This window comes from Psittacula echo, assembly GCF_963264785.1.
Source record: "Psittacula echo genome assembly, chromosome: Z".
Classification (NCBI taxonomy): Eukaryota; Metazoa; Chordata; class Aves; order Psittaciformes; family Psittacidae; genus Psittacula; species Psittacula echo.
In genome coordinates, this window is record NC_137742.1 from 95486721 (window position 1) to 95514527 (window position 27807).

The following is a 27807-nucleotide window of genomic DNA, read 5'->3' on the forward strand; positions in this document are numbered from 1 at the left end:
ATATATAATATTAATTAGGAGTAGCTACAGGATGTGAAGGGAGAAGCTTTTGGGGATCTAGCTGCTCAGAATTTGGAGCTGAAAGAATTGAGTGTTTTATCTCATGTCATGATTTTCAGTGGATTTAACTGTCCTATTTCCAATAATATTTTTTACTTTACTGACCACAAATCTCAGGATGTTGAAGTGAAATCTGAACTTAACCACAAACATCCATCTTATGCTTGCCAACTGTCATTGGAATGTGCCAAAAACTACTAACCCTGCAAGCTTGTAGGAAAAGTGGCCTTGGCAAAGGAATATAGCACAACATAGCGAGTTTTAAGTTACTTTCCAGAAAGCCTAGTTCTGTCATTCAGGAAAATCTGGGAAGCTGGTTCAAGCCTTCTTCCCTCTGATATGGCTAACTTGTATTCTCAGGATTGGGGAACGGAAAAAATGTCTTAGAAAGTACCTTAAGTAGTGTGTTTGGTTTTTTTTTGCTTTCATATTTTGCGAGAAATTAGGGTCTGTCTTTAAGACACGAGCATTTCCTTTTGCCACTTTAAATGGATTTGCCCATTTAAACAATACAGACTGAACATGGGTATTAAGAGTACTGGAATTTCTGCAACCTAAACCACACAATTTTCTATGAAATTGGTCCTATATAAATTGGGCAAAATGACCAGATGAGGTAGGGTGAACACACTTAATCGTGCAGTCTCTTCCCCCTGAAGTTTTTAATGTGAATACTAGGATAATGGGTGACTAACAGGTTTTCATCATACTGTGCCCTGCAGGACACATTTCAATGTGAAACAGAAAGGGCTTTTGTGGCTTCCATTAAAACTATTCCTGAAGCTAAATCCCTTCATCTCGCTCAGGAGTCATTCCTCAGTGATGTTTAGTATTAGACAGTCATGAGTCACAGATGAAAAACGTGATAACCTTGGTTGCCTAAAGCTCTGTACATACCATTAATATCCAATCACTAAAGAGTAAAAAAGCACTCAGTTGAGTAGGGTGAAATGCATTTCCTCTGCCAAAAAGGTGAAAAGCTGATAAAATTCCTTTTGTGCCAGGAACCTCAAATCTCGTTAGTGTTAGGATTTTAGAGACTCTCATCAAGAAAATGCAATAGTTTTTAATTTATTTGGTCCTTGATTGGTACTGTACTTCAAGCCATTTAAAATATGTAAGATCAAATTATTTTTAAACAGCTTTCTTATTACGTATGTATAAAAAGATAATTAGGAAAGCTCACTATATGTGTCTATGTTACAACGAGCTCTAGGCACAGTGAACATAAGCACGAGCTTGTGATTTCTATCTGTAAAGGTATTATCCACAAAGTGTCAACAGCATGTGTTTGGGATATGTAAAATGACAACTACAGCCAGCTTGATCAAACTTGATCTTGAAAATGCTTAGTTTTCATGCCCACTGTATTTTGTTTTTATATTTCCCTTTTACACCTCATATAAAATGAACCTGACAAATGCTAACACAGATCTGAGATTCATTAGGAAATCATTAGTTATCCTAAAGCGATGTTTATGGATAGTAGCACTGTATATTTTGGGCTGTCAAGACAAATTGACCAAATGGCTTCTCTGTAACCACCTTCCAACTGTGGCAGGCTAATGTCAAAACTCAATGCATGGTATTCCTTTAAATCCACTAAGCAAGTGGTTAGTGGAAGCGTCTATGGTGATAATAAAATTGAGCCTCAAATGAAATTTCTGATTTAGATATCAACATAGTTAAACCATTAACATCCCAAGGCATTTTTCATAAATTATTTTCCCAATTAAAGTTTTTATATAATTAGTATTTTGTATTGGACTTTCAACTGGCGAGTCAAGACTGTCTCAACTGGGCAGACCTGAACAGTTGGTGCTCTCTCGGCCGTAGAAATGGGCACTGTTAACTTTGACTCTGTTTCATCAGCCTTCCCCTAAACTTCCTTTTCCACTCATTTCATGGTTTAAAGCCCAGCTGTAAAATCTAATGAAAATATTCAACACTGATTATAATTATCCCCTTGGCCAAATAGAGGTGGTGTGCTTTCTCCTTAAATCATTTCAGCAAGTATCATTTTAGCAAAAATAGTACGCTGAAGAACACTTGGCTCCGCAGCACCTGGTACACACTGTTGTAATACTGTGGCCTTTTGCATTAGAGCAGGGTGGTTAAATGAAGTTAATGCCTTAGTGTCTGGGGCAGCAGGACACTACCTTTCACTCCTGAATTCCTTCAATTCAAGTATGTTCAGTGTTATTTTGCCAAGGCAGTTGCTTTCCTCACTGCTCTTCATTCCTGTTCTGTTCATGCTACAGTTGCATTATTAGCTTTTGGGAATGCTAGTTTAGCTTTAAATGACATCCTGCACTGCATGAATTAGAAGGAGGAATAGCCAGTGCTACATTTAAGTAAACATACCCTTCAAAACACATGTAACGAGACTGACCCCAGTAAGTTAATATTTTAAATAGAGAAGGTCAACCATGTCTTGTTTTTGCTTCAAGGCTATGTCTGGCAGTCAGTTTTCCTGCTATTAGCACCCATCAGTCCAAATAATTACCATGCTCTACTAATTAGAAAAAATACACTTTAGGTTATGCCATTGTGGGGAGCATAAAGGTAGCTATGCCAAAATTTTTCAGGCTCTTATATAATGCAGTGTATTCATACAATGCTTTTCAACGAATGATTTTCTGAACAGAAAGTTACAATGGACTTTATAATGTATCATTTGTAATTGTAAATATGTCTCTATGTAGCTTTGCTTTCAGCCGTCTGCTAAGCTGTACTTTTCCTGAAGTTTTCTCCAAGTTGTATTGCTGAGATATAAAACAGTAAGATTTTGATGACTTGCCCAAACTACTTTTTCTAAAATATTTAGCTCGTGTAGCAGTGAGAAAATAGCACATTTGACCGTGATGCAGAACCTCAATTAATGGGATAAGTATTTCCTCATGCATGCCGAATTGAATCTTGGGCCCCTCAAGGACTCTTGAGGAAGCAGTGGTTGGACACCTTCATGTCTCTCTGATCGTAGTACTGGGGTCCCAGAATAGTTTCTTAGAACAAGACAGGACACAAGATGTTAACTTGTGCCAGGCTTATTGCAGAAGAAGCTGGAAAATTTATAGGGAAGCACAGATTATCTAGTGCTATCCTATAATACTCACATATTTCCTTTCAGAGAACTCCACAGAGGTGGAAAATCCTTCTTTGTTTCTGTTTCAAACTGGAAATGGAAGCAACCTATAGTTGAATCTTAGGAGAGCTGTCCACTCAAGAAATTCTCAGAACTTGTTCTCAGAAATGTGTCTGACTACCCCCACAAGCTATTGCTTGGGTGGCAGCTGGCAGGCTTATATTAGTAAAGACTTGTGAATGTGGGTCCGAAAAACAGTCTAAATGTTTAAGTGGATTTATATGAAGTTCTACAAATTTAGATGCCAGGCTTAGAATAATTTTTCATATGTGAGCGTTAAGCTAAAATATTTACACCATCTCTAAAAGCCCATTTATTATATAGTTTGACTTTGCAATAAGAGGTTGCTTCTAGACCATGCATAAAATTGAAAAAGCAAAGATGTACATGTTGTATGTTAATATTACTGACTTGCTCTATATTGCATGTGTATACAAGCAGTCAGGAAAGGGGTGGTCTTATGAATATATTGGTTTAATTCAAATCAGAGTCTGCTTAAAAGAAATAAAAGAGAAAAAAAAAAAAAAAAAAAAAGGAAGGGGGGTGTTATGGCTGTTTAACCATTATTTGGTGTTTGTAAGATGCAGCACTACAGAAAGCCTGAAGTGATGTTCTGTTTAAAAACAATTTCTGTTGATTCTTTGGAGGGAGTAACTGAATTCCTTCATTTATTAAGCTGAAGGTGCATCAGCCATGCATAAGGGATAGAGATGGCTTGACATACAACTCCTGTCTCTCACTATGGCCATTTTTGTGTTGTGTGAATGCAGGCACCCCAATGTGGAAGGAGCTGCTATATAATTTCTGGAATAAGTGTCTTTGGAAAGAGCCTCTTACAGTGATGTTTCCTCCCCAGGCAATCAGAACTGTCTGATACTTGAAGGATGCTCTTCTCTGAAGATGCTACTACAATCCTGGCAACTATGGCTCTCCAGAGCAGGTTTGGGTTAAACAGCTAAAACGGTATTTGTCATCCTTTGCAGATTACTGATACAAGATAACCAATCCCAAACAATTTCCTCCCTATCCTAAATTAGGAGATAAAGTACAGTTACTAGGTATGCTAGAAAAGTGTGTTTTCTTCAGTCCTGCTTTTTGATAGAATAGTGGAGCTAAGAAAGCTGAGAAGTCTGACTTGCTAAAAAATATAGGAAGGTTTCTTGCACTTCTCCCTCTTCTGTCCCCCCCCCCCCCCTTTTTTTTGTTTGTTTGGGGTTTTTTGGTTTGGTTTGGGTTTTTTTTGGTTTTGATCTGAAACTGATCTGAGCAGTCTCAAGGTCAGTAATAAATGTAACCTGGAAGATCCTGGAAAAAAATAGGTATTTTTTTTTCCTGGAAGTGAAACTTTGACTTGTAAAATAACTTCTTTCAAGGAAATATGTTACTAAGTGATTTTACTTGTGTGTTTCATTAGTATGCCATCAATATGATAAATTTTAATATGAATGTTACTAAATAAGAATTGGCTGTACACACATCTTTAGTAAAGATACAGTCTGCTAAGGAAGACTTGTACTCAAACTAAACAAGGTAGGTCTGTATTTAGAGTTTGTGTGACCTCATTTTCAGTGGGTATAGGCCTACCAGTTTTATTTTCTCTTTAACCAGCTTTGTACATGCAGAATTGTAACACTCATTCTTAGAAAAGTACTTACCGTGGAGGTGAATCGGAATATATGACATTGACCACACGTTGACGTGTATTCACACTGGCACCAAGCTCAAGATTTGGGGGATACTCCTCTATGCAGGTGGCTCTCAGCTCTCCAAAAGAGCCACCGTAAGAGAAGCCATCTGGAGCTGGAAAAGAAGCAATAAATACTTGCTGCTTTTTTCCTCTATGGTTTCTCTGAGGCAATATCACTGTTCATAACACTGCCATAAATTGGAAAATAAAATCTACCAGAGGCAGAGGAATTAGTGGTGTTCTGGAACAATCAGGTTTCACAGGACATTTCTACTCTTTTAAGAGCAAATTAGCATCATTTGTAGACAAACTGTCTATGGTGTTTCAGCTATGACACTAAATATTCAGTGCTGCCCTACAAGATGCAACTGTCTAAAGCTTTTCTTGTGCCTCAAAGGTTGAAAAGGAGCACTGGTTCTGCTGCATGTAGCCTCAAACAGTAGCAGCATTGCTGAAGCTCCCAGGAGTTGCATACATTGAAACCTTGCCAGTTCTTGCAGGTTTTTAACAGAAAGCCTATGTGTTTGATTATAGGTCTGTGTCTTGAGAAAAAGTTTTTCTCAATAAAAACACAAAAAGTGGAAACCATGGAAAATAGTAGAGAAAATCATCCTCCTGCCTGCTTCAGGCCTTTCTTAATGGTTCCATGCAAGAGCTTCGTAGCTCCACAAAAAACAAAAGTGAGTGCGATTTTCTGTTTTAGAGCATAGTTAGCTAATGCTCAACATTATGGGGTAAATTTCCCTAAGAATGTCCCAGAGTGTGGAAATGCAGCAGTCTCTGCTCCCCTGCCCCCTGCAATTGTCTTCCAAATAAAGTGATCCCTCCTTTTTGCTTGATGCATTAAAATACTACCTGGAGAGAAGGGCCAGCTTCTAAAGTGACATTGAAGTAGCAGTGTCTCTCTCAGCAGAGGGTAGAGGACAGGATTCACTTAAACTGCCTGTTCCTCCTTCTGGCAATTTTCACCTCTGCCAATGTGTTCTCAAGGAATTTACCAGGACTAATCCAGTCTGTCATGCACTGTGCTTTCCTTTGGCTTGATGAGTGAAGGAAGCCAACTTTGTAGTGACTCCCACTGTTCCCATGTTGGCCAGTGGAAGTGTGCTGAGATATTAGGATAGCTTGTGCTAATGTAAAATTTTCACTTAGGTAGACTGGCTCGATTTAGTTTCAGATAATTCTTTCAAATTTCCCTAAAAATATCACCATGATTTTCTATTTCTCTAGCATTGACAGTTCTAATAAGTAGTTTGAAAATTGTCCTTTATGTTTTCATCTGGCTTCAGGGTTTTTAAAGGGGCTGAAATCAGTAATGATTGAATTTTAATGCTATTTTATCATGACAAAATATTTCTGTTCATGGGTAAAACCCACTAATGCCAATTTGCATTTAACTATTTAATCTCAAATTTAGCTACTGAAAAGTAGGAAAAATAGATGTTACAATAATAGTAGACATTAGTTTTCTGGACTTTCCCCCCTTTTTTACCATGGGAGTTTGCATTTCCCTTCTTTTTGAGTCTAAAATTTGTTCCCAAAACAAAGATGATATTCATTTATCTAGATGAATGTTTCTGGAAAAGCCAAAAATAATTATCTCTGGCTCCAGGTGGACAAACTGATCCTAGAAAATGTGTTTCTTTTAGACACAAAAATACTGGTCAAAATAATTAAATGACTGACTTCAGTGGATACTTGATTTACCTTAGTGAAATCAAGATTTGAGCCAATGCTTTTTTATGTAGCTCACTACTATTATCTTATCTATATAAAGAAAAAACCTCAACAATATGCAAAGCACAGAAACTGCAGATATAGGAGCCTAACCACAGGTGACATAACTGTTGTTGCTCCACTCAATTCATTAACCCATTTATCTTTTGAATTTTTACTAGCTGAAGACTTGAGAGTATCCTTTTGTAACTGTTTTTTCCTTAAATATAGAAATAATCAGATCCAGTCATTTCCTTGACAAAGTGGCTTTTAACTTCTGGTCAGCAAACCCAACATTGCCCAAAAATAGAATTTTGTAATTAACTCCTTCCTATTCCCAAATCCTTTTGAGGTACCAGGGGTTTTGTTGTGGAGGGAGGAATTACAGTGATAGCAACTGGGACTTTTTTCATAGAAAACCAGTCTTTTTAACGATGATGACAGTTGTAATGACATTCTGATGCCCTGATGTTCTGTTTATATCTAGTTATTAACTTGTGGTCAGAGAAGTAGTAATTGCCCAGTCACTGTTGTAGGTTGTAGGAAATTAAAACATTCTTCGCTTTCCAACAAATACAAATCACGTTATATGCTATACCAAGGCTATAAGGGGATATGAAAATAAACTTATCAGGAGTCTAGCAATGGAGAAGAAATACTATACTGTATCAAGGGAAAATAAGCTGTTTAAGAAATGCTGTTTTATTGGCCTTGCATGGAACTTGTACTATGTGAATTCAGTGCCAGCACAAAGACGGTATTAAACTACAAAGCTGCCCGTGACCTACTTATCCTATTTTTTTAATTATATTTTCATCCCTTGCACAGCAGCCAGATGCTTTTTGTTGCCTATAGCACTAGAGTATTAATAAAATTAAGCATTACCTTGCTATAACTAGCAATCTTACCATAAAAAACATCTGTTCTTGGACGCTGCCGTCTCAACCGCCTTTCTTTTCGCAGACCACCAACAATGATTGTAATACAGGACAGAAACAGCACAATTCCGATCACAACTCCAGCCACCAGAATAGGTGAAAAAAAGAAATGGGTTTCATTTCCGTGATCACTGTAGTTGGGGAATTCAGTATCTGAGTCGCTGTCATTCACGACTTCTGTACAGCAGAGAGAGAAAGAAATGTCAGCTGTGAAGAAAGACATTTACAAAGTGTGGTTATACAGATGCCAAAACTAAGGGCTTTCAAAGCCTTAAGAGACAGCCTGAGACAGATCAGTCATATGAATTCATGCTTTTATGGACAACCTATTTACTAGATTGCTTGCTGGAGCTGTTAGTAACTGACTCTGGGAGAGTCACTCAGCAATTGTTTCCCTGTTATTGGGGAATATCCTGCTGGAGTTGATGAATGTTACATAATTTTGATTACCTATTCCTGGAAAGATTCTTTGTATAATTATGCTGAAAGAACTGAAGTGCACAAGGAGCAATGTGAAAACTCAAAAACTTGGGCTCCACCTGGTACAGAGAAATTGTGTGTTATGAAGTGTGAAGAGCCTCCAAGGTTTTGCAGACAAGGGTGAATCAGAGGGGCATGCTCTCATTTGTGGAATGAGTTAGCATCCTGAGAAACTGATCTGAAGCAGAGGGGTGAAGTAACTCATTCTTAAGTGACGCACTGGATTTTCATAAGACATGGCTTTTTATTAAGCAGAAGCTTGGGCAATATGACCTGAACATCTAATAAATTGTCAAAATAGAAAACCATCTTAATGAGACTTAAAATTTATTCAGTAAAAACCTGAAAGTAAATAAGCTTAACTTATTGCCCGTTAGGCTCCTCATGTTTAAATAGTAACCCAAGGATGGTGCCACATCTGTGCTTCATCTGTGCTAGTATTCAAACTGGCTACCTGCCTTACGGAGAGGTTAGGTTTGGTGCAGTGATTCATCCTACCTCTAGTTACGCCTAATATTGTGTAAGGAAGGAGCTGTGTGGACAAGCAGACCTCGCCTTCAGTGTTGTGGGGGAGTAGGTATGTCCTGTGCTTCACCAGGTGACTGCAGACTTTGCTGAGCTCTACCTGGCTCTGTGCCTTTGTTCTGCCAAGCAGTTCTACACAGCAACATTACTACTCTTACTTCCACCCCATTTTGATTTTTCAGTTGAAAGGCACTCATGGTGTATGTGGCAAAAACTGTAACTGCTTTCCTCTGCTAACAAAAATCAACAGACCCTCAAGAGGTATTAAGGTCAATAATAGATCACTTAAGGGAAAAAATGGAAACCCCAAGGATATCCCAAACTATGAAAAGTCAGAATACCTCCAGTAATTTATTCCCAGGTCAAATAAGCTTTTGAGACAAGCTAAAGAGAGCATCAGAAGTTAAACAGTAAAGTTCCTCTAGAGAACCAACTGGTGATACATGGTTATACATGTGAACTAATTGCCCAGAGATGTGTTTATGAGGGATTGTGCTGCTGATGGAGGGGAGGTAAATGTTAGAAATTATGGGGAAAAGGGTTTGGGATTACAGCAGATAGAATCCCTGCTTAAGCAGAAGGCTCTGTATGTTTACTTGTGGAAAAAAGTTCGTCATGCAGGAAAGGTAAGTGAATTTGGGCCCAGGTCTTGTAAACAACTTGCAAACCCCACCCATTTTCCTAGCCTTAATCTGTAGTTGATTAAAACAACCCAAACAAACCAACAAACCACAATCAGACACTTCCCCCAGATTAAAAGGAATCTCCCACTAACTGCTCAAGATCAGACTATGTACTGAGTAAATTCGGAATTTTATTGATGCAAGAAATGATTAGAGATGCTGATGTATCAAGACTAGCTTTAAATGTGGCATGGGTTTATTTTTATATCTGGCTATATGGCAGCTGAACAGGTAAATAATTTGTTTCCTACAGAAACTAAGGCTAACAATATTTTGCTCTTTTGAGTGTTTTATAAAGTGATTATATGCTTTTGGAAGTGCAAGTGCATGGATAGATGTTAGCAGATAGTTTTCAGCAATGTTTTCCTCACTCTTTTCCTTTGGGAAGTACCACTTAGTGTCTTGCAGTCACAATAAGCTTTAAAAAAATGATGGCTTCTGGCCAATGTATATTATCATTGGCTCATGCTTGGCATTAAAAGCACTAACTAGAAACAGAAAATAACTGGGGAATTAGCATGTAGTACAGCTTTTGTTATTTTTTTAGAATCACTTGACTGTTGGTTGAGAATCTTTATGAGCAATTAAGATAGCCAGGAAATGTGCTGAGCTTTTAGAAAGCACATTATGCCAACAGAGAAAAATGGACTTTCTGAAAATTCAGCTGGTTCTGAGGCATTAAATCAAAAGGGTATGAAAACCTGTCCTACTTCATACTCTTAGCACAGTTTATGGGCACGGGATATGTTTGAGGGGTAGATTCTGCTGATCTTGTGGGTCAGCAACAGTGCCCAGTACCGCCTACTCCCAATGGCTTTCCACAGCCTTGTTTATTCAGGCTTTTGTAAATTGGGTCTTTTGAAAGACCAGAATATCACAGCAGTGCCAGTTTAAATCACAGTCGCAGGGAATTGACACCTGAACTGAAAGCACTTGTGGATGCTTTACTGGTCATTTTGGCTGACTGGCAAAGATAAAAAGGAAGAATTAACTTTGTTGCCATCGTGGTGAGAACATTGAGCCTGTTCGGTTTCTTTTGTGTGTGTGTGTGTGTTTGTTTTGGTTTTGTTTTTTTTAGTTGTGTATGGAATCCAGCTGGTATCTTAACACACTGACTAGTTTGGAGATTCCTGTGGTGTCACTCAGTGTGAGCACTAATATTTGGTCTTATTTTGCTTTGTAGGAATTTAACAGATTAGCAGTGACTTCAGATAGCGGGTGCTCTCTCTTACACTCTCCACTTGTACTTGAGGTGATGTTTTTTAAGTTTCAAGACAGCTCATTTATCTAGCATGTTCTCAGGGCTTCCTTAGCTGTTCCAAATGTTTTTTATCTCTTGTTTCTCACCATCGTGACTCTTTCTCTTTTTTCATGGTCTTAATCTAATTGAACCCAGTTTCTAGTAAAGACAAGATCTATTGCAATATTGCTCTTATTAGAAAGAATGAATAACTCCTGTTAGCCTAGATCCTAAAACAATATGCAGTTGATAAACTTCTCTTATGGTGTTATTTTCAATTTGACACTGAGTCTAGTCCTATGGACTTTATACTGACTTACTACTGTGGGAATTGCTCAGGTGACTAACTACTACAGAATGAAATACTATGTTGATATAAATTCTGTGGGTTTTGCTTTTTGGCGGGGGGGGGAAGATGTTTACATTACTTTTGGCAAACAAATGCCTTATAAATTTTTCTCTTCTTATCCAAATATACCTTCTTTTGATAAGCTGTACATTTCTGTATATAAAAATGTGATGTGTTTTCATTCACAATAGAAGCATCTGGAAATGTATGTGAAGCCTATAAATATAACAGCAATAGCAGAGTGCTAATTATTTATTTTTTTTTTTAAGGTAAGCTGTATTTTTTCCACGAAACAGCAAATGGTAAACAATAACACGCATAAATATGAATACTTTATACCTAATCCTCTAAATATGAATTACACAGGATACAGAAACCATTGTTTCTCTCCAGTTATGGGAGTTGCGTAACTAACCAGACATGGCACAAACAGAGTGTGCTGGCTGTTAACAGCGGTGAATACAGTGCAAGGGGCACATATGGCTGAGCGAACACTTAATTTATGATGAGAGTACTAGTGGGAAATTGCCTACACTGTCTATTCAATGTTAGACAATAAGTTATCAAGCTGAAAAATCCCTTAAATATCACATTATATTATTTTGCCCAGCGCTCCTGCATCTCAACAGACCAACTTGTGAAGTAGCTCCATGTAACTGAAGGAGGTGTAGTACAACTCAATTTCCTTGGCGTATATTGCGCTCTGTCCTTCTCATTAACCTATCTTTGAAAGGGACCCTTTTTACCCTTTCTAACTTGACAGTAGCTAATGTTGAGGTTTTAGTTGGGTCAGATCCTGTCAGAGGGAAATGCCTTGGTGTGCAGCTGTGTTATGGAAGCCTGATACATCCAAGTTACAGCCCTTCATTAGGAGCAGCTTCTCTCTTACTGAAAAGCAGTCTTTTACCTGCTTGTATCTCAGATGAGACAGAAGTGAAGCACTACATATAAATGAGTATCACTTCCCTCCATACTGACATAGTTCTGTGTTTTTGTTTTTTTTTTTTTTTTTTGTTTGTTTGTTTGGTTGGTTGGTTCTTGCTGTTTGTTTTTGGCTTTTTTTGTGTTTTTTTTTTTTTGTCCTCTGAAGGCACATCAGAACTAGTGAAGCCTCAACGGTCTCTCTAATTGCTTTTTTTTGTTCCCTTTAAAAATCAGAGATAATTTTAAGGCTGGATCTTAGCAAGATAACCAAACCTCTTCCCCTGGTTTCTTTATCTTAATAAAGATGATAATTCATATTATCACTGGAGAGGATGAGACATGGAGTGGCTTTGTTTCCTGGACTGAAATGTGCCTGAACAGCTTATGAAGAGGTGCTGATATCTTGTACTGGAAGGATTTTGTGTGCAGAATTGTACCCCAGTACATCCCTGCCAGCCTCAGTTAAGCCTTGGCTGAGGACAGAATGAGGTTAGTGATTTCTTGCTGAACTAGAGCTGACACACACTGACAGAACAATGTTGTAGTACATGCACACCCTGGGTCAGTACAAGTTGTTTGGTTTGATGATCTAGCACCTCCTATTGCTTTAATATGGTATGCTAACCAAGTGTATAGGACTGGAAATGAATAGGAGGATGGTCTGTATAGGATAGTGCATTGAATGCTTTGATTTTTAAATAATCACAGTGTTTCAAATACTAAGGCAATTTAAAGTATGTTTCTGATATCCTTATTTTTCTTAATCACTGGTGGGGAATATATGTTGGAATATGCGGTCTCTTTATCAAGGTGAAGAAATTGACAGATGGCAAGGAGTTGAGAGGTCCCAGTGAGGCACACTGGGATTGATAAGCTATATTAGTGGAATTGGTAAGATTTTGTTGATCCTGCCTTAATGAACAGTTCCCGTTCAGAGATGATTTCGTCTGCCCAAGAGTGACCAATTGGATTCTGCACTTGCTGCTGTACTGTGAAATAAGCCTCTGGCTGCAGCTGCTATCAGGCTATCAGTGCTATCGCACTGCTCATTTCTGTAGCTCCCAGGCATGAGTTCACAAAATGAATAAGTTAGGTGCATTACAAAAACAAGCTGAAAAAGGTTTTTGGATCACATGCCCTGGTTTTGTACAGAGCATCACTGTAGCAAGGGAGAAGGGGATATTATTCAAGTCGTTGAATGTAAAGGCCCCATACGAGCTGAATCTTTAAAAAAACCCCACAAAAACAGAAAACCCAAACCCTCTGCTGTATTCAAAGCTATTTCATCTGGATCCTGAGGAAGGTTGTAACCCCTCACACGAGATAAATGCCAGGATATCATCTGCTTATGGGGCTTACCTTGGTTATCCCAAGTATACACCAGGAGTGGCTTTAGACTGAAATCTGTCCTGTATTTGATTTACACTTACACTTTATTCAACTCTTATTTTATGCAAGCAACCTGCCAGTTTTAAATGGAATTGCAATTTAACAGGTTTTTATTTTATTTTTAACCTCTCCAATCCCTAGGTGTAGTGAAAGTATTAAAAAAATCAGTAATTCCAAAAAACGAAGAGCTGATGAAGAACATAAAAGGCACAGCTCTGCTCTGTCAGCCATGGTATTGAAATCAGCACATTTTCCATGGTAGTTTAAGTATCTCTGCATCTCACACTGCCTCTTTGACATTTTTTGCTGCATGTTCTAATCATAATTAAAACTTTTCACTGATTAACAGTAAAAAATCAAAACCTTATTCAGACATGAGACAGTGTGATACAGACATTTCAGTTTTATCTGATGCACTCAGCTTAAAGTGAATCTGGAGTATACTTACAGGTACAAAGGCTGCCCATGACCTTGAGAAGCTCATCCAAGGCAGAAAGGGTGGCCTTTCCTCTGAGATATCTAACTCTACCTTTTTATCATGTCTACTGGCTATCAGATAATGACTTTTCTCTTCTTGCATTGACATCCTTATTACAGAGCCAGAATGAATAAGATTGGATCACCAGCAGCCTGTGAATTGAGAATGTCAGAAGCAAAGAGAATGTGCCTGCATAGGGGCTCAGAAAATAAATCTTTTCAGATGCTGTGGCTTTAGGGTATTATGTTGATGTCACAGCAGCATGTATAGGTGCTGTTTCAAATTAACAGGAAAAATATTCCCATCTTCAGATCCTTGGTCTATTTTATCAACATGATAAATACCACTGCAGTAAAACAAATCACTCTGGAAGTATAACAGCCCACTTTGTGATGGACAATATATTTCCTCCCCTATTTTCTCATATACAAACAACATTGAACTAATACAATTTTATAAGTGGGACCTGAACCTATTACTTCTTTCAGAAACTCTGTATTAGGGCTTGGAAATAAGCATCATGAGAATCCTATTTTACCCATTAAAGTGAAGTTACCTTCATAAGCTGAGATCCACCTTATGTTGGTAGTGACTGACTGGGGCAAAAGCAGTATTTTGTTGTTGTTGTGAAAAACTCTCGTATTTTGGCACATAAACTTCTCACATAGAATTTAGGGGGCAAAAATTAGCAATATAATATTTTACCTTTTTATTCTGAGAGGGGAAGGTTTGAATAAAATGTAATTGGCAAATAATTCTGTATTTTAGAATGTCTTCTCCACAGCAGATTGAGCTCTCTCTGCACTGTATATAATGTGACCTAAAAGGTAGCTATAGGGCAGATGACAGGTCATGTAAGATACAGCTCTGGCAGGAAACCTAATCTCTCCTGGGGGAGGGAGCTCAGGGATGGGAGTCACAAGGGATGAAAAAAAAGCTGATTTTTTCTACAGAAAAGTTCCATTCTTTACAAACTTTACTTTCCACCTCCACAGAAAAAGTGAAGGCAGTGATGAAATTCTTGCTAGCGCTAGCAGTAACAACTGGTGAGCAGCTGACTTGTGTTCTCTTGCTTACTATATGTATTTAGGAATCTGTGTATCAGCTATCCACTTTGATTACTATTAAATTGGCTCAAATTTCTGATCATTTTTAAATTACAAAGTTTTGTTTTTTCTTTGTGTTACACTGAACTACTCGATTGGCTCTATTAACCAGCATATTTCAGCAATTGTTAACCTGCTCATGTTATCTGAAAATCTGGAAAAGAGCTAATAAAGATATCTGCAATAAAATTCTGAGACTGAACTAACAACTGAACTTCAGGAATCATATCCACCTTACAGGTACCTCAAACACTCCTTCTAGAGTGCTTGTGGCTATGTGGTGCTCCTCAGTTAGGACTTTTCTATTGAAATAATCCTATTTCTTTTTCCAACCTCATCTCCGGTCTTCAGTAGTAGTAATCTACTAAAAAAAGAATATGTAGAGTAATGATTGACACTTATTGCTTAGAAAATAATGACAACTAAAATACTGATCTAGCTAGTTATGTAAGGACCTGGGTGCTAAGACAGAAACCTGTTAACAAATGCTGGAATTCAAAGATCTTTCTTTAAGGGGTGATATCATATATAATATTTCACAGTCTGTCTTTCCAGGTGATGTGATTTTAAAAAAAATAATTAAAACAGTTTTGCTGTGTTGTTATGCACTTCCATGTGAATTATGGTGTTGATGTTACGGGCTGTACAAAGCCTATAGTATGACGTAGGTTATCATTTGTATCTGTAAAAGCTACAGCAGTATCTGCCTGCATAAATCAAGGAGTTTTCTTATACCATTAAGAAGCGATTTCATTCCCTCAGATTTTGTTTGAATAGGCCTAGGACTTCTGCTTAGACAGCTGCAGGAATGTCAATAATAGCAAACCAGGTATTGATTCCTGGGATGATTTCAGTCGCCTAGTCTTTTTGTTGCTAAAGGAACCACCAGAAGTCAAGGACACTGAAGGATCTGTATAAAAAGCATGGGGAAAAAATCCTTCTTCTTTAAAATCCCTATTGCTTGTTATAAAAGACCCGTCTAGTAAGAGGGTTGGTATATTGGAGTACAGGACTTGCCATACAGCCAAACACTATTCCATGTATCTGCTGAGCTGCTTGGTACATACCATGTATTCTGCACTCTCCCATATTTATCTTTGGCCAGCAGAGCTGAATTGGGTTTAAAAAAAAGTATTTAAGACATTCAGCTGCCTTCCATATACAGCTTATTTTATAGGTTCCATGTAGTTCCTTATAAATAATTTTATGTTGGTTTGAGATGGCAGAGGAAGGACTTAAAAAATAAACCAACCACCTACCCCCCCCCCAAGCCAAGTAGTAGTCTGTAGGAAAGTACATTTATTCACCTTTCTATATCAACTACAGTGTGTATATGTGTGTATTTTAAATATAAAAATGTAATTCCCAATTCAAGGCTAATTTGGCAGAGGACAAACATCAATAGCTGCTAGAGATGAGGTGCTACACCTTCCTGCCTGCTGAGAAGTTGGGAGAGGTCCTGGGTTGCTCCCCAAACAGAAGACATGCTAAGAAGGACTCTCATTTGCAGATGTCCTGAGAGAACATCTGTGTGTGCTGCACCACCTTCCCAGCAATCAGAAGTCTAGGCTGTGGGTAGTCCTCCCTGTTCTTAAAACTAAGTTATTTGTTAAAATGTGGTCTTTTGCATGAAAGAGAGCAGAAAATGGTTTGGTCCCAGAAAATAAGTGTGCTCTGTAGGGGTGGTTCTAATAAAGCTATGTAAATGAAAGCCCTTTTAGGGATACTGCCTGGAATAACATGGAGAGGGAAATTCCATCCAGCTTTCACCTGTGTGTTCACATAATTTTTTTTTTTTTTTTTTATCTTCAATCTAATGTTAAAGGTCACTAACTGTTGTTCTTGCAGTTTATCAGACAATTGTGATTTCATCTCTGGGACAATTTCTTATTTTGGATGAAGCAGAATGATCTTCCTTTGACTATTAACCCACCACTGCAGCACAAATTGACCTTTGATTGCTTCCTGAGCCCTGCTGTTAACTCCTGACATGCCTGTATACAAACCATCCTATCTCCCTTACTTCCATTAATATTCCTATTGGAAATGTGTCTGTTAAATTGTTCCTGTTTACCAACTGGAGGAAAAGAAAAGAAAAAAAAAAAAAGGAATCTTTGAAAAATCTATGGGATTCTTGGTGGCGAAAATACTATCTTGGCTGGTGTAAAATCCTCTTCCATCCCCTTTCCAGTGCATGGGTAAATACATGCAGAAAGATACAAACAACTTTATAATAGAAAAGGAAGTTATTTCTGTCCCTGATCACACATGACTGCAAAGGGATTTTTCATTTACATACCTTCTAACAGCAAAGACTTTTACAAGTGTCAGTTAACAAAAAAGAATCACAGCCCTCACTCACTCCCCCCCAAAAAATACAATACCTCCCACCCCCCAAAAGGTACCGCTTATTCAGTTTTTTCTTACCTGCTTTAATTATCCATTTTAACTATGTCCTGACAGATGTGTTGTTAGGCTCCTTCTCATTGTTAGGCCAAGGGGATTCACATGGTGTGACCAGTTTAGGTGATTCAACTCAACCTAGCTAAACGTACTTGTTCTCTACCAAAAAGGTATATATTACATTATATATGCAATATACAGGAGAACTCACAATGTCCTTCAGTGTGAGGGTGATGTAAAGAGTTTACATTAGAAGAATTTATCACCATCCCAAAACAGATTGCTAAATATGTGCTAGATATGTGAACTGTATGCACCTGCTCTTACGTGGAGGAATATTTGATGGATACAACACAACTTCAATTCTGGCATCATCAATTTGTTGTGCATAAACAACCAGATTAAAAAGCAGTCAAAGATTAAGAGGATATTTAAATTTTATATTGTTTATTACATCAGTAGACAATGATTTTCTTTGTGAAGAAACTGACAGCATGAAAACAGCTCCTATTTTATACAACACAGTAAAATTACAGTGTGTGAGCTGGAGAAAAGTGAATGCTATTCTGAAAAAGGCTTATTCATGAAAGTGATGTAGCACTGAAAGTAATAAAAGGGGGAAAATGGTGGTCCAGGGTTACTAAAGAAATATCAAATCCTAGCAAGACGCAATAGGATGTGTGTCATCTGTACTGGACACTATCTTCATAATGACCTTGCAATTAAGGACTTGGGAGAAATCCCTGCCAACAGCAGTAGAGTCCCAGAGCTTTGAACAGCTTTAAAACCCTGGTCCTTTTTCCTGTAAATGAAAAGAACCTCAAGAGGTATCTTTTTAAGAGGTCCTAATCAAGAGTGGTGGGGGTGTTTTGATACTGTACTACAATGACAGGTTGTTCATGACTTGGAGCAGAAAGAGGTAAATTGGTACAGGAAGGTGAGTGAATGTGGTCTGAAGTTAAGTGGGTTTTTTTCGGTTTGATGGTTTGTGAGAGTCTTTCTCTGGTTGGTTTGTGGGTGATTTTTGTTAGTGTTTTCTGTTGTTTGGGTGTTTATCTTGTCTCCTCACCCCCCCAGTGAAGGTATGAATACTGTCCAAAAATAAAATCTCACCTTCCAGATAGCTTCTACATTGCTATTAGTTGGAGAAATGTGCTAGAAATGTTAAGTATGGTAACCAATGTGTTTTATGGAGCTACACCTACAGCTTTATCATATTCAGCCTGTGCATGTTACAGTATTACAATTAGTTCTAAAGACTGTACTGAGGATTACATAGTGCGAGGACTTTCACTTTAGATCCTCTGGTATGCTTTGTACTAACAGCATGTGATACAAGAATGATCATGCTGTTTGGATTATTAAATTGATATGTTGGTTATCAATACTATCTTGTTAAATCCTTCTGGGGGTTAGATCAGAGTTTTCTAATGAGCAGCTGCTGCATAGTTTCCTGAAATACCAGATTTCAGGGTTGGGCCAGAGAAGACAGGGTTGCTGATAAAAACAGATGGCCTCATTGCTAGGCCATACCTGAGCCTGCAAGCACTAAATGCTTGTGAAGGTATGGGCGACATCACTGATGCAGGAAGTGCCTAGGCTGTTCAGTGTGCTTTTTGGTTCAGTCACTGCTGCTGTTCATCTCCTGTGTTACTTGGAGATAAACCCTCAGTGACAAAAGATTAGAGATAGCCTAATAATGTGTATGTTTGTTCCTCATGTTGCCCTTTATCAATGTTTAGTTACCCAAAAACTGCTGAGAGAAACATACGTATCAACCATAGAAAATTACTGTGACTGGGATAAAAAGTGATGAACAATGTTTAATACATTAATTTGCAGTATTTGTCAAGATGATTATGGACTGTATGAATTATGTGCCTATTTCCTCTGATTAATTTAGCACAAGATTTTTTTTGCTCTCTCACTGACTAGGAAGTAGTATCACTGATGAAGTACAGGATACCCTGTAATTTCTTTTGCACTACCCTGTATCTGAACAAGTCTTCAGTTCATGAGTCATTATAGGAGGAATCAATACAGTGTCCAGTCAAATTATCTTGTGCACTGGCTCAGTTATCTGCTTATCTCTCAATTGTTCCCAAACATAAAATTACAAAGAAGCAGACACTTCACTGAGGTAGAATTCCAAAGGAGCAGGATGCCAGTAAGATGTGCTGGGGGAATGCTGTCTTTTCAAAGCTGCATTCATACCACTTTTACATGTGCAGTGTTCATGTATATGCATAGTGACCATGATAGAAGATCAGATGAATTATTCATCCATGCAAGCATCTTTAAGTCAGGAGCATGACTACAATCATTATTTGTAAGCTTATCAAATTAGATTTGAAATGACCTTTTTTGTTATGGTTGTATCTTTCAATTAAGTTTTTATTTTTCTCCACTGGCAAATTGTTTTTGATCTTAGTAATATTTTTTTTTCTGTAAACTCTAAAAGCAATTTTAAGCAGAGAAATATGACTTAAAGGTTTTGCCTCATCCTGAAGTAACAACTTTTAATTCTAATTAATATGTTCCTGTAAAGAAACATATTTCTTTACTTAATATATAATTTTATATATATTAAGTATATATATTAATATATATTAATATACTTAGTTTTCATTATTAGTATTGAATTACAAGAATAAGTGTGGGAGAAGGGTTTTTGAAACTTGGAATAACATGTAGTTGATCTCTCACATTTGCTTTAGGTGTGGCTTCTTTAGTGTGACAATAGCTTCCTGAGTGGAAGGAGGAAATTGTGGAGGAGATATTAAGGAAATCCTCATCTGCAAGAATGGGATCTTTATTTTCAAAGACCATTTGTACCAGTTGTTTCATTAAGCTTTGTCCAAACAAAAATACACTTACTTGTCCCAGTAGTTAACATTGAAGAGCCAGTGAAAACACTAATACCTCTTCCATCTGCTACAGTACCTCTTCTCTGCTCCTCGCACAGAACAGCTTAGTTAGGGTGGACAGGAGAAAGATGCAAGAAGGTCAGTCACCAGGCTGTTCAGTTAGGTCAAAGACTGGGTTAAAAGGATTAGTTGTGTTATCACAAAAAGCAGTCCTGGCTGCAGTGGGCAATTTGGGGCTCTGAGCTTTGGGGAGAGAGGAGTGGGTTGTAGCCATGGGTCCCATCAGCATGCATGCAATGTTTGTATGGAACCTCTTTCTATGGTAGGGATGTGGTGACATTTGTGATAGATGTCTTTGAATTAATGGAATATTTCATTAGTCTTATTCACTCTACAGACACTGTCCTTTGGATTCTTACTCAAGATAATTTAATATGAATACATCAAACCCATAAAACCCGTGTCTGCCTCCTACAAATGTGTATATACATATATTATCACATATAGTTGCTGTGCTATGATCCCAGATCAAGATTAATATGAAATCAGTTTGCCTAATATCAGCTTTAATCTTACCTTTCACTTATCATTCTTTAATAAAAAGCTTTTCTAACCCTTGTTGGCACTGTCTACTGATAAAATCATGCTTTTTCTGCAGCTTAGCAGACTGAAGCAAGGTTTTCATGTTTCCATGAAGTGGCAGGAAAGATACTGACTTTAAGGCATGTTATACTTCCATTTGGTGAATGCCAGTTTGCCTGTCCTTCATAACTGCAGAGGTAGGTGTCTTACCCATCTCTTCTCTTCTGACTTGGATGAAACAAGTGCTAAAGGGCTGAGACCAGAACTATCACCATATAACTGATGCTGTAGGTGCCCCATTCTTCTAAGTAAAGTATGGCAGGGCATTCTGGTCCCAATATAATGGGTCACATGGCTTTTCATAGGTTATTGAAGGAAAATCTGTGGACTTATTTTGCATTGTGTTAGCTCCCTGTTAGGATAAAAGAGTGGCCTATACAATGGGGAGATGTGGTGCTTGCTAGACTTGGCAGTGCAATGGGCAGCTGCATGACAAGAAATCTACCACGATTATAACCAACATACTTTCTTCTGTCCTGCCAGAAGAGATGATGTATCAGGAACTTGGTATCCAAAGTCTAAATGCTAGTTCCCCTTTTCAAAGGGAAGGCATGGTATTAGTGCCAAAGAGTAGTGTGTTACCCAACACCACATCATTAGGATGTTAGCATCTCTCAGGACACAAGTCCATTTCTCCAGCACCAAACACTTCTGCACAATTTAACACATCAAGACTGTAAACCTCCCCCCTTTTTTTTTTGGCTTGTTCAGTCATGAAATCCCATGCTGACCTCTTCGTACATGGATGATCCAATTTTGTCAGAACAACTCTACTGAAAGGGCCAGCAGTGTTCAAATTGCATTGCACTCCTTTCAGGACAGATGGTAGCACTGAGGCTGTGAACTGACATACCAATGCATCTGAGTAGAATGCGGCTTTAACTGAATGAGTTGCATATGTCAGTAACCAAAAGGGTAATTAATACCTTAACTCTGCTCTTCCTTGAATTGACTTGTGATTTAAATTAAACCCAACCAACACTGTCTGCAGCACATCATGTATGTCTTATGTTCTATGTTAAGTCACATTCTAATTTTCCTGCTCTTTCTGTGTCCTGTAGAAGTTGATTTATAAGCACACTTACCTTATGTGGAGCAATGACTTCTAACAAATAATATACATAGGTTATGTGAAGATAGAATATAGGGAAAAAAAGAGTCTTGCTATGGAAATATGTTTGTTTTGTTTTTGGTTTGTTTTTTTTTATTATTATTTTTTATTTTAATATGTTTTCATCACTTCTGCGGTGGGCATTACTGTGCTATTTATTCTTTATGGTGAACATATGACACTTATGCCTGTTAGTTTTATTTCGTATTTGGTCTATGTTTTTAAAAAGTGGGAAATGTAAGTAACATTCATACTATCTCTATGTATTTTGGTTTTATCCTGAGGGTCTTTCCTTTCTCCAGACAACAAAAATGAAGATGTTGCATTGTACCTAAATCGTTCATGCATTTTTATCATCAGGTGAATTTCTCATCCTTCTTGTTAACTCATGTTCCAGAGAATATTTCCAGAATGGGGTTTCTATAGTACTTTACAGGCCAATGCTGTCTACTATCTCCAGTGTAGTACTCAGGGCAAGAAAGTGTTTGGAGCCCCAACAAAAGCTTGTGGACTGTCCTCATTGCACCTTACTGAAGTGATGAATCTCTTGTGTTTTTGTTGAGTGACCTTTTTGTTTCTGTACCAGCTATATACTTCTACGTGTTTCTGTTGTACTATATAATATACTGCATTCTTAGTTACTGAGAATCAGAATTCCTGCAGCAAAGTATGTGTGAAAAACAGCTGGCTGACAAGCACAGGGATACACACTTTATTATCTTGATATTAAACTAGTTTCAAGAAAGAGAAATATATCTCTGCACTGTTGACACTGAGCCATCAGTTTCACTCTGAGAGGAGGAGAAAATACAATGATATTTGTAATTCCCTGTGAAATGCAAATAAGTTCTGTGTGTCTCTCTTCTGGAGATTACTTCCCTGAGTCAGTGGAGTTCATTTACATTTTGGTGACATCTGCAAGAATTTTGCCAGCACAGTTTATTACTGCAAACATAGTGTCAGTTCTGACATTGCTCTTTCCTGGGAGAATCCCCAGAATGGCTGTTTCTGTTCTTAGTAGCAGACTTGCAGCTTCACTAGCAGAGGCACACAGAAAGTAATGCCAACCCTAACCATTACTGTCTCTCATCTGGTTGAGCACCATTCTCTGGATTAAGCCACCACAACTTTTCATGGCCATGGTGTGAAGCACACTGTGTGAATACAACCCTACAGCCCTTCCCCACAACATTTTTATTCTGGAAGCAGGATTGGCACCCTGACCTTGCCCCTAGAGCAGACACAGGACTGGTCCCCAGGCCTTGTTTCTAAAGCAGATGCACAACCAACCACATTGACACAACTCAGGAGGGCCACACTACTGCAGTGTGGCTCACCTACACACACCAGGCAGATCCAGCTCCCCAACAGGCATGTAATTCAACTTCATCCTGTGTTCCTGAGGCCAGATAACTGAATCCATGGAAAACAAAGGCTATTCCTGTAATTGCACTGGAGGTTGTTATAAAAGGATGCTTAATTCCCAGCAAAGAATCTTTTTTCCCCCATGTAAGTGTTATGGCAAGTGCAGCAATAAAAAGGATTTACTAGTGCTTTAGGTCAGAAGCATCATCTAAGTTAGATCCTGAACTCTTTAGTCTTCATTTCACATATCACTGGTTTGCACATTTCTCTGGCTTTCCCATGCAGAAGGATTGAGGGGATTATTTCTACTTCTCTCCTCAGAGAGGGTGTCATCAGGGTTTCATTCATTTATAAACATCATTTACTATTTCTGTGAATTACTGTTGTTTATGAGAGTCTCTGATGATGCTTAGTAAGATAGATCAGGACAATACTTTGTTGTCTACCTTTAGATATTTTTAACGCTTTTTTTTTCCTACCCTGCTCAGATATTTATATATAATATGCATTTATTTGACACTTTTCTCTCTGGAACAACGCCTGGCAGCTATAAACACTTCTCTTGCAATGTAATGATCTGAACAAGCCTCTTCTCTTAGCCACTCAGTTGAAATCAACAAGTTTATTTCAGTCATGACTTAAGGCATATTTGAATTTAGGATTTCAAGGAGGCTTTATGCCCCCTGGTCCTGATAACTGTTCTCTATTTACTCTGTGTTTTTCAACTTATTCTCAATTCTACTGCATATAGTGTTTTCCACTAACTCATGTTCTGTAAAGCTAATGTGCCAAAAAGCTGGATTCTGCTATTTATTCATAAAGAGGCTGTGGACAGAGATGCTAGGTCTCAATTCAGAAAAGTGCTTATGTGCACAGTTTATGCACTGTAAATGCATTCTTGATTTTACTCATACAAAATTTTCCAGTTCAGCAAGCACTGAGATGCATGCTCAAAAACTGTCCTTATTTTACTGATTTACACTGTGGGAACACTATTTGCCCAGCTGATGGGATCTTTTTCTTGTCTTGCTGTTCTGAAAGTTTGTATTGTAGAAGTGTTATAATAAAGATTACTGAAATTCATGGACTTCATATCATAAATGAAGGAAAAGGCCTATCAATATAACTCTTTAACTGTATTTCAAAATATAACAACAATACTGACCATTTCACCCTGTGAAACTGAGCTAGTCGTTCTTTATATCCTGTCAAATAGGTTAGTATTATTACCTCTACCTTGAAAATAGCTGTATTTAGGAGAACTGAGCATTTTCTAAGTTCATGGGGTACAGGGGGTGTGTTTCTTATCATCAGAATGACTGCCCTGTTTCAGGAAGACCTAGCACTGGCATCTTTGCTTGATAGTACCTGATCATATTCCTTTCTTAAGGTGACTGATTCCCATTAGCCACTGCTAACGTCTCTAGCTGGGAGACAAAGGGTGCCAGTACCATACACGCTTGCCTTTTGTATTTACTGTATGCCAGAATTCCATGCTTAGTTATTTTCTAAACCTACCATTCTTTTCAACTATGTGCTTATGAAAAGACAAGTTGTCATATTAAAGATGTGTAATATTGATAAAAGTTCTGCTCTACTTAACAGCTACTTGAGGGCTCCTTCAATTATGTCTGTTGTTTGTTTCTCCTACAAAAGTTGGTAGCATGTGAGTAGGATTTTTCTATTAGGATTAACAAACACTGACCATCAGCTGGCAGTATATTATGCATCAAATAAAACTTAATGTCAGCAAACACAAGAGAAAAATATCCTGAATAAACATAACAGCACTAGGAGAACTAGTCTTCCAAATTAATCTTTAGAAAGAATAAATAAAGGTTGTAAAGGAAGAGGATATTGTTGTCATTAGTTTTGTAATCTAGACTAAGGTCTGGACATGTTTATAGACAAGTCCAGCAACAGCATTCTTTTATGTAATAGGCTGCATAAGGTAACAGAAGAGTAGGTAGTAATTTTCACAGCAACTGAAGTTCTCCTAATAAAACAGAAATAAATTTCATTATATAAATAAATTTATAGAAATATATATAATTTATATAAATGTATATAATTTATATAAAGAAATAAATTTCAAAGAACTGAAATCTAACTGGAGGCCAAAGCATCTTCTTGTGACTAAGCAAGCAAAGACACTCTCTACTCAGAGGGTCTATATACATTCCCTGAAACCGCAAGGACTAGGAGAAGCCTTGATACAAATTTGCAATGAGATTATGAAATGACAAATCCCCTTTCTTCAGTTGGAATAACTTTAAAACAACATCTAATGAACTTAATTTTGAATTAATGGAAAAAAAAGATGCATTCATTAGGTTAAATTTTGTATTTTCACTGACTGTTGTCACTCTATAATCTCAAGCGCTGTTATGTTCATGTAATAGCTGTTTAAAATAACAGTACTATGCCTCCCTTGAAATCTGCTTTTCTGACAGGAAGTGTCCAATATCAGAGTTCTAACATACTTTCCTCAGCAGTCTCATGACAAGATTATGTTAACCACCTGGTTGACTCCAGGCAGGATTTGCTAGAGAGAACTTCCATTAGGCAGGATTTGATATTTTATATTTTTTTATGTGATTTTATATAAAGAAACTGCGTAGAGAGTGATGGAGATTATTAATCCAAATGGCCTGTGGTACTTAATAGAAAGGCAATCTGTGTAGATGCAGCTTTTAGACCAAACATAAACCTGGCTCTGGTTAATATGAACTTTGAGTAAAGTCTTCATGACAGAGTTATTTTAAGGTTTTGTGCAGTGTTTAATTACTTCAATAATAAACAGAGAAGTATCAAGTGACAGACACCTAATTTCTTTGGTACAAAAGACTCCAGTTGTGTAACCCTTGGAGCAAGGATTGCACAGGTTCTGACCCTCTAGCTTCAGTGGGGCAAATTCTTTGGTTCCAACTAAAATGTAGGTTTAAATATGAAGCAGAATTTTAGTCTTTAATACTAATTTCTCATGATTTCAGGAAAGTGTCTAGATAGATAATACAGCCATAAAAAAAAAAGAAAAAGCTCATAGGTAGAGTTGAGACACTAAAAGATACATAAAATCTTCGTATACTTGTAAGCTTCTGTGCTAGAAGACTGGAAAAAGAGGAGGTGAAGGCAAGTAAATCTGAATTGCTACAGGCCAACACTATTTTGCTGAGTGTATGTTCTGAGAAATGATGTATGGTTAATGCTTGAGCAAAGATTATACGTTTGATTTTCTCTTGCAGCAAGGGAAATACTAGCTTGTCTTCTCAATTGGAACCAATCCATGCATTGCTTCTCAGGACAGATCCCCTTGAGTACATGCAATACAATACTTTTGTTAGGACTTAGCGCTGGTTCTATTTCTGATTCAAAACGATTTAACAGCAAAAAATCACCTTCACTCAAGTTAAGAAAAGAGAGCATGAGAAAGAGGGAGGAAGAGCAAGAAGGACAAAAATGAATTTTTTTCATATAGTGATTCTGGTTGACCAATACAAGAAGGAACAGGCAAATATAATCATACTGAAAAACACTTCAGATAGTTCATGTTCTTTCCCATTAGGCTGAATTTCATGGTAGCTGCACATTAAATGAAATACTTTTATGTCAGTGTTTTGCTTCTTAAATGCAAAAATTAAGCTCTCAGAGTAAGCTAAGGTAGTAACCATTTTGTCTCTGAAAGCCAAGATAACTGTGGAGGGTAAAACCCTCCATCAGTAGATACTGTGGATGTTGATTTAGGGGATCCAAGACTTTCCTGATTCCCTTTCCTTTCCTGGAAATTGATTTTATTGTGGTGAGCTGCAAAGTTTTTCCCATACATGCGTATAAATTACTGTAGTTTGTCTTCCCTTTAAAATCACCATTCGGTGTGTAAGCCCTCTGGAATCCTTCTCACTGTCTTAAATAGGAAACATTGAATGTCTCTGCCATTTGCTCATAACTGGACAAGTAATAATGTCAAGAGTTCCAGTGTGAATGGAGTGCTCACAATAGTGAGGATATCTTCAAAATATCATGGCCTCATTCTTGTCTTACAACAGTGGGCCACCAGAGATTTCAGTGAGCTACATGATTGTAAAACTGGTGTAATACTGTTGAGAAAGAGCTCTCACTTTTGGTTTCCCCCTTCCTAGGTATTTATTTCTAAATCCTTTTCTTAGCAACTCTTTTTCCTTTGCCCTTTCCACTTCTGAGATCCCGCTAGCCTGCATAGCTGATACCAAGAAATGTCTTTATTCTAAATGAGTACTGAGACCACACGGCAGTGGTTACCGGTACAGGGAGCTCCCATTATAGACACAATTGCGTCTGATTTTATGAATGCTGGAACAAAAGGTTCTCATTTTATTCCCTCCCAATGCCTAAGTACATGAATCTTAAATATTAGGTTAGGTATTAACGACACAGGGGCAGGAGGTGATTTTTAAAGTAATTTCCATTTTACTGTATCATTAGTCTGCTTCCGTGGTTGATGTACGGTCAGTGTTTTAAGAAGCAGATCTCATGTATTCCACTTAGCTGCTGACAATAATGAATGCATGGGGGCATAGTGAGCACGTGTAACAGACTTGAGGAACTTGGCCATTTATTTCTCTGTTTCAATAATAAAAGGCATTCTCAGACCAAAAAAAAAACCCAACAAAAAAACCAGACTGTTGGACAAACTTCTAATGTGTACACCATAGAAAAGCCT

General features: G+C 37.7%; 1 protein-coding gene across 1 annotated transcript in view; it reads right to left on the reverse strand.

Annotated features, from left to right (window-relative positions):
• BEAN1 (brain expressed associated with NEDD4 1) overlaps nucleotides 1–27807 on the reverse strand; it is a gene marked incomplete at both ends in the record, with an annotated part of 55111 nt that overhangs the window by 8508 nt on the left and 18796 nt on the right. Inside the window, 2 exons of the mRNA XM_080638387.1 lie at nucleotides 4861–5005; nucleotides 7517–7723. Of these exons, the coding sequence (XP_080494513.1) occupies nucleotides 4861–5005; nucleotides 7517–7723 (352 nt within the window). The remainder of the gene's footprint in view (nucleotides 1–4860; nucleotides 5006–7516; nucleotides 7724–27807) is intronic.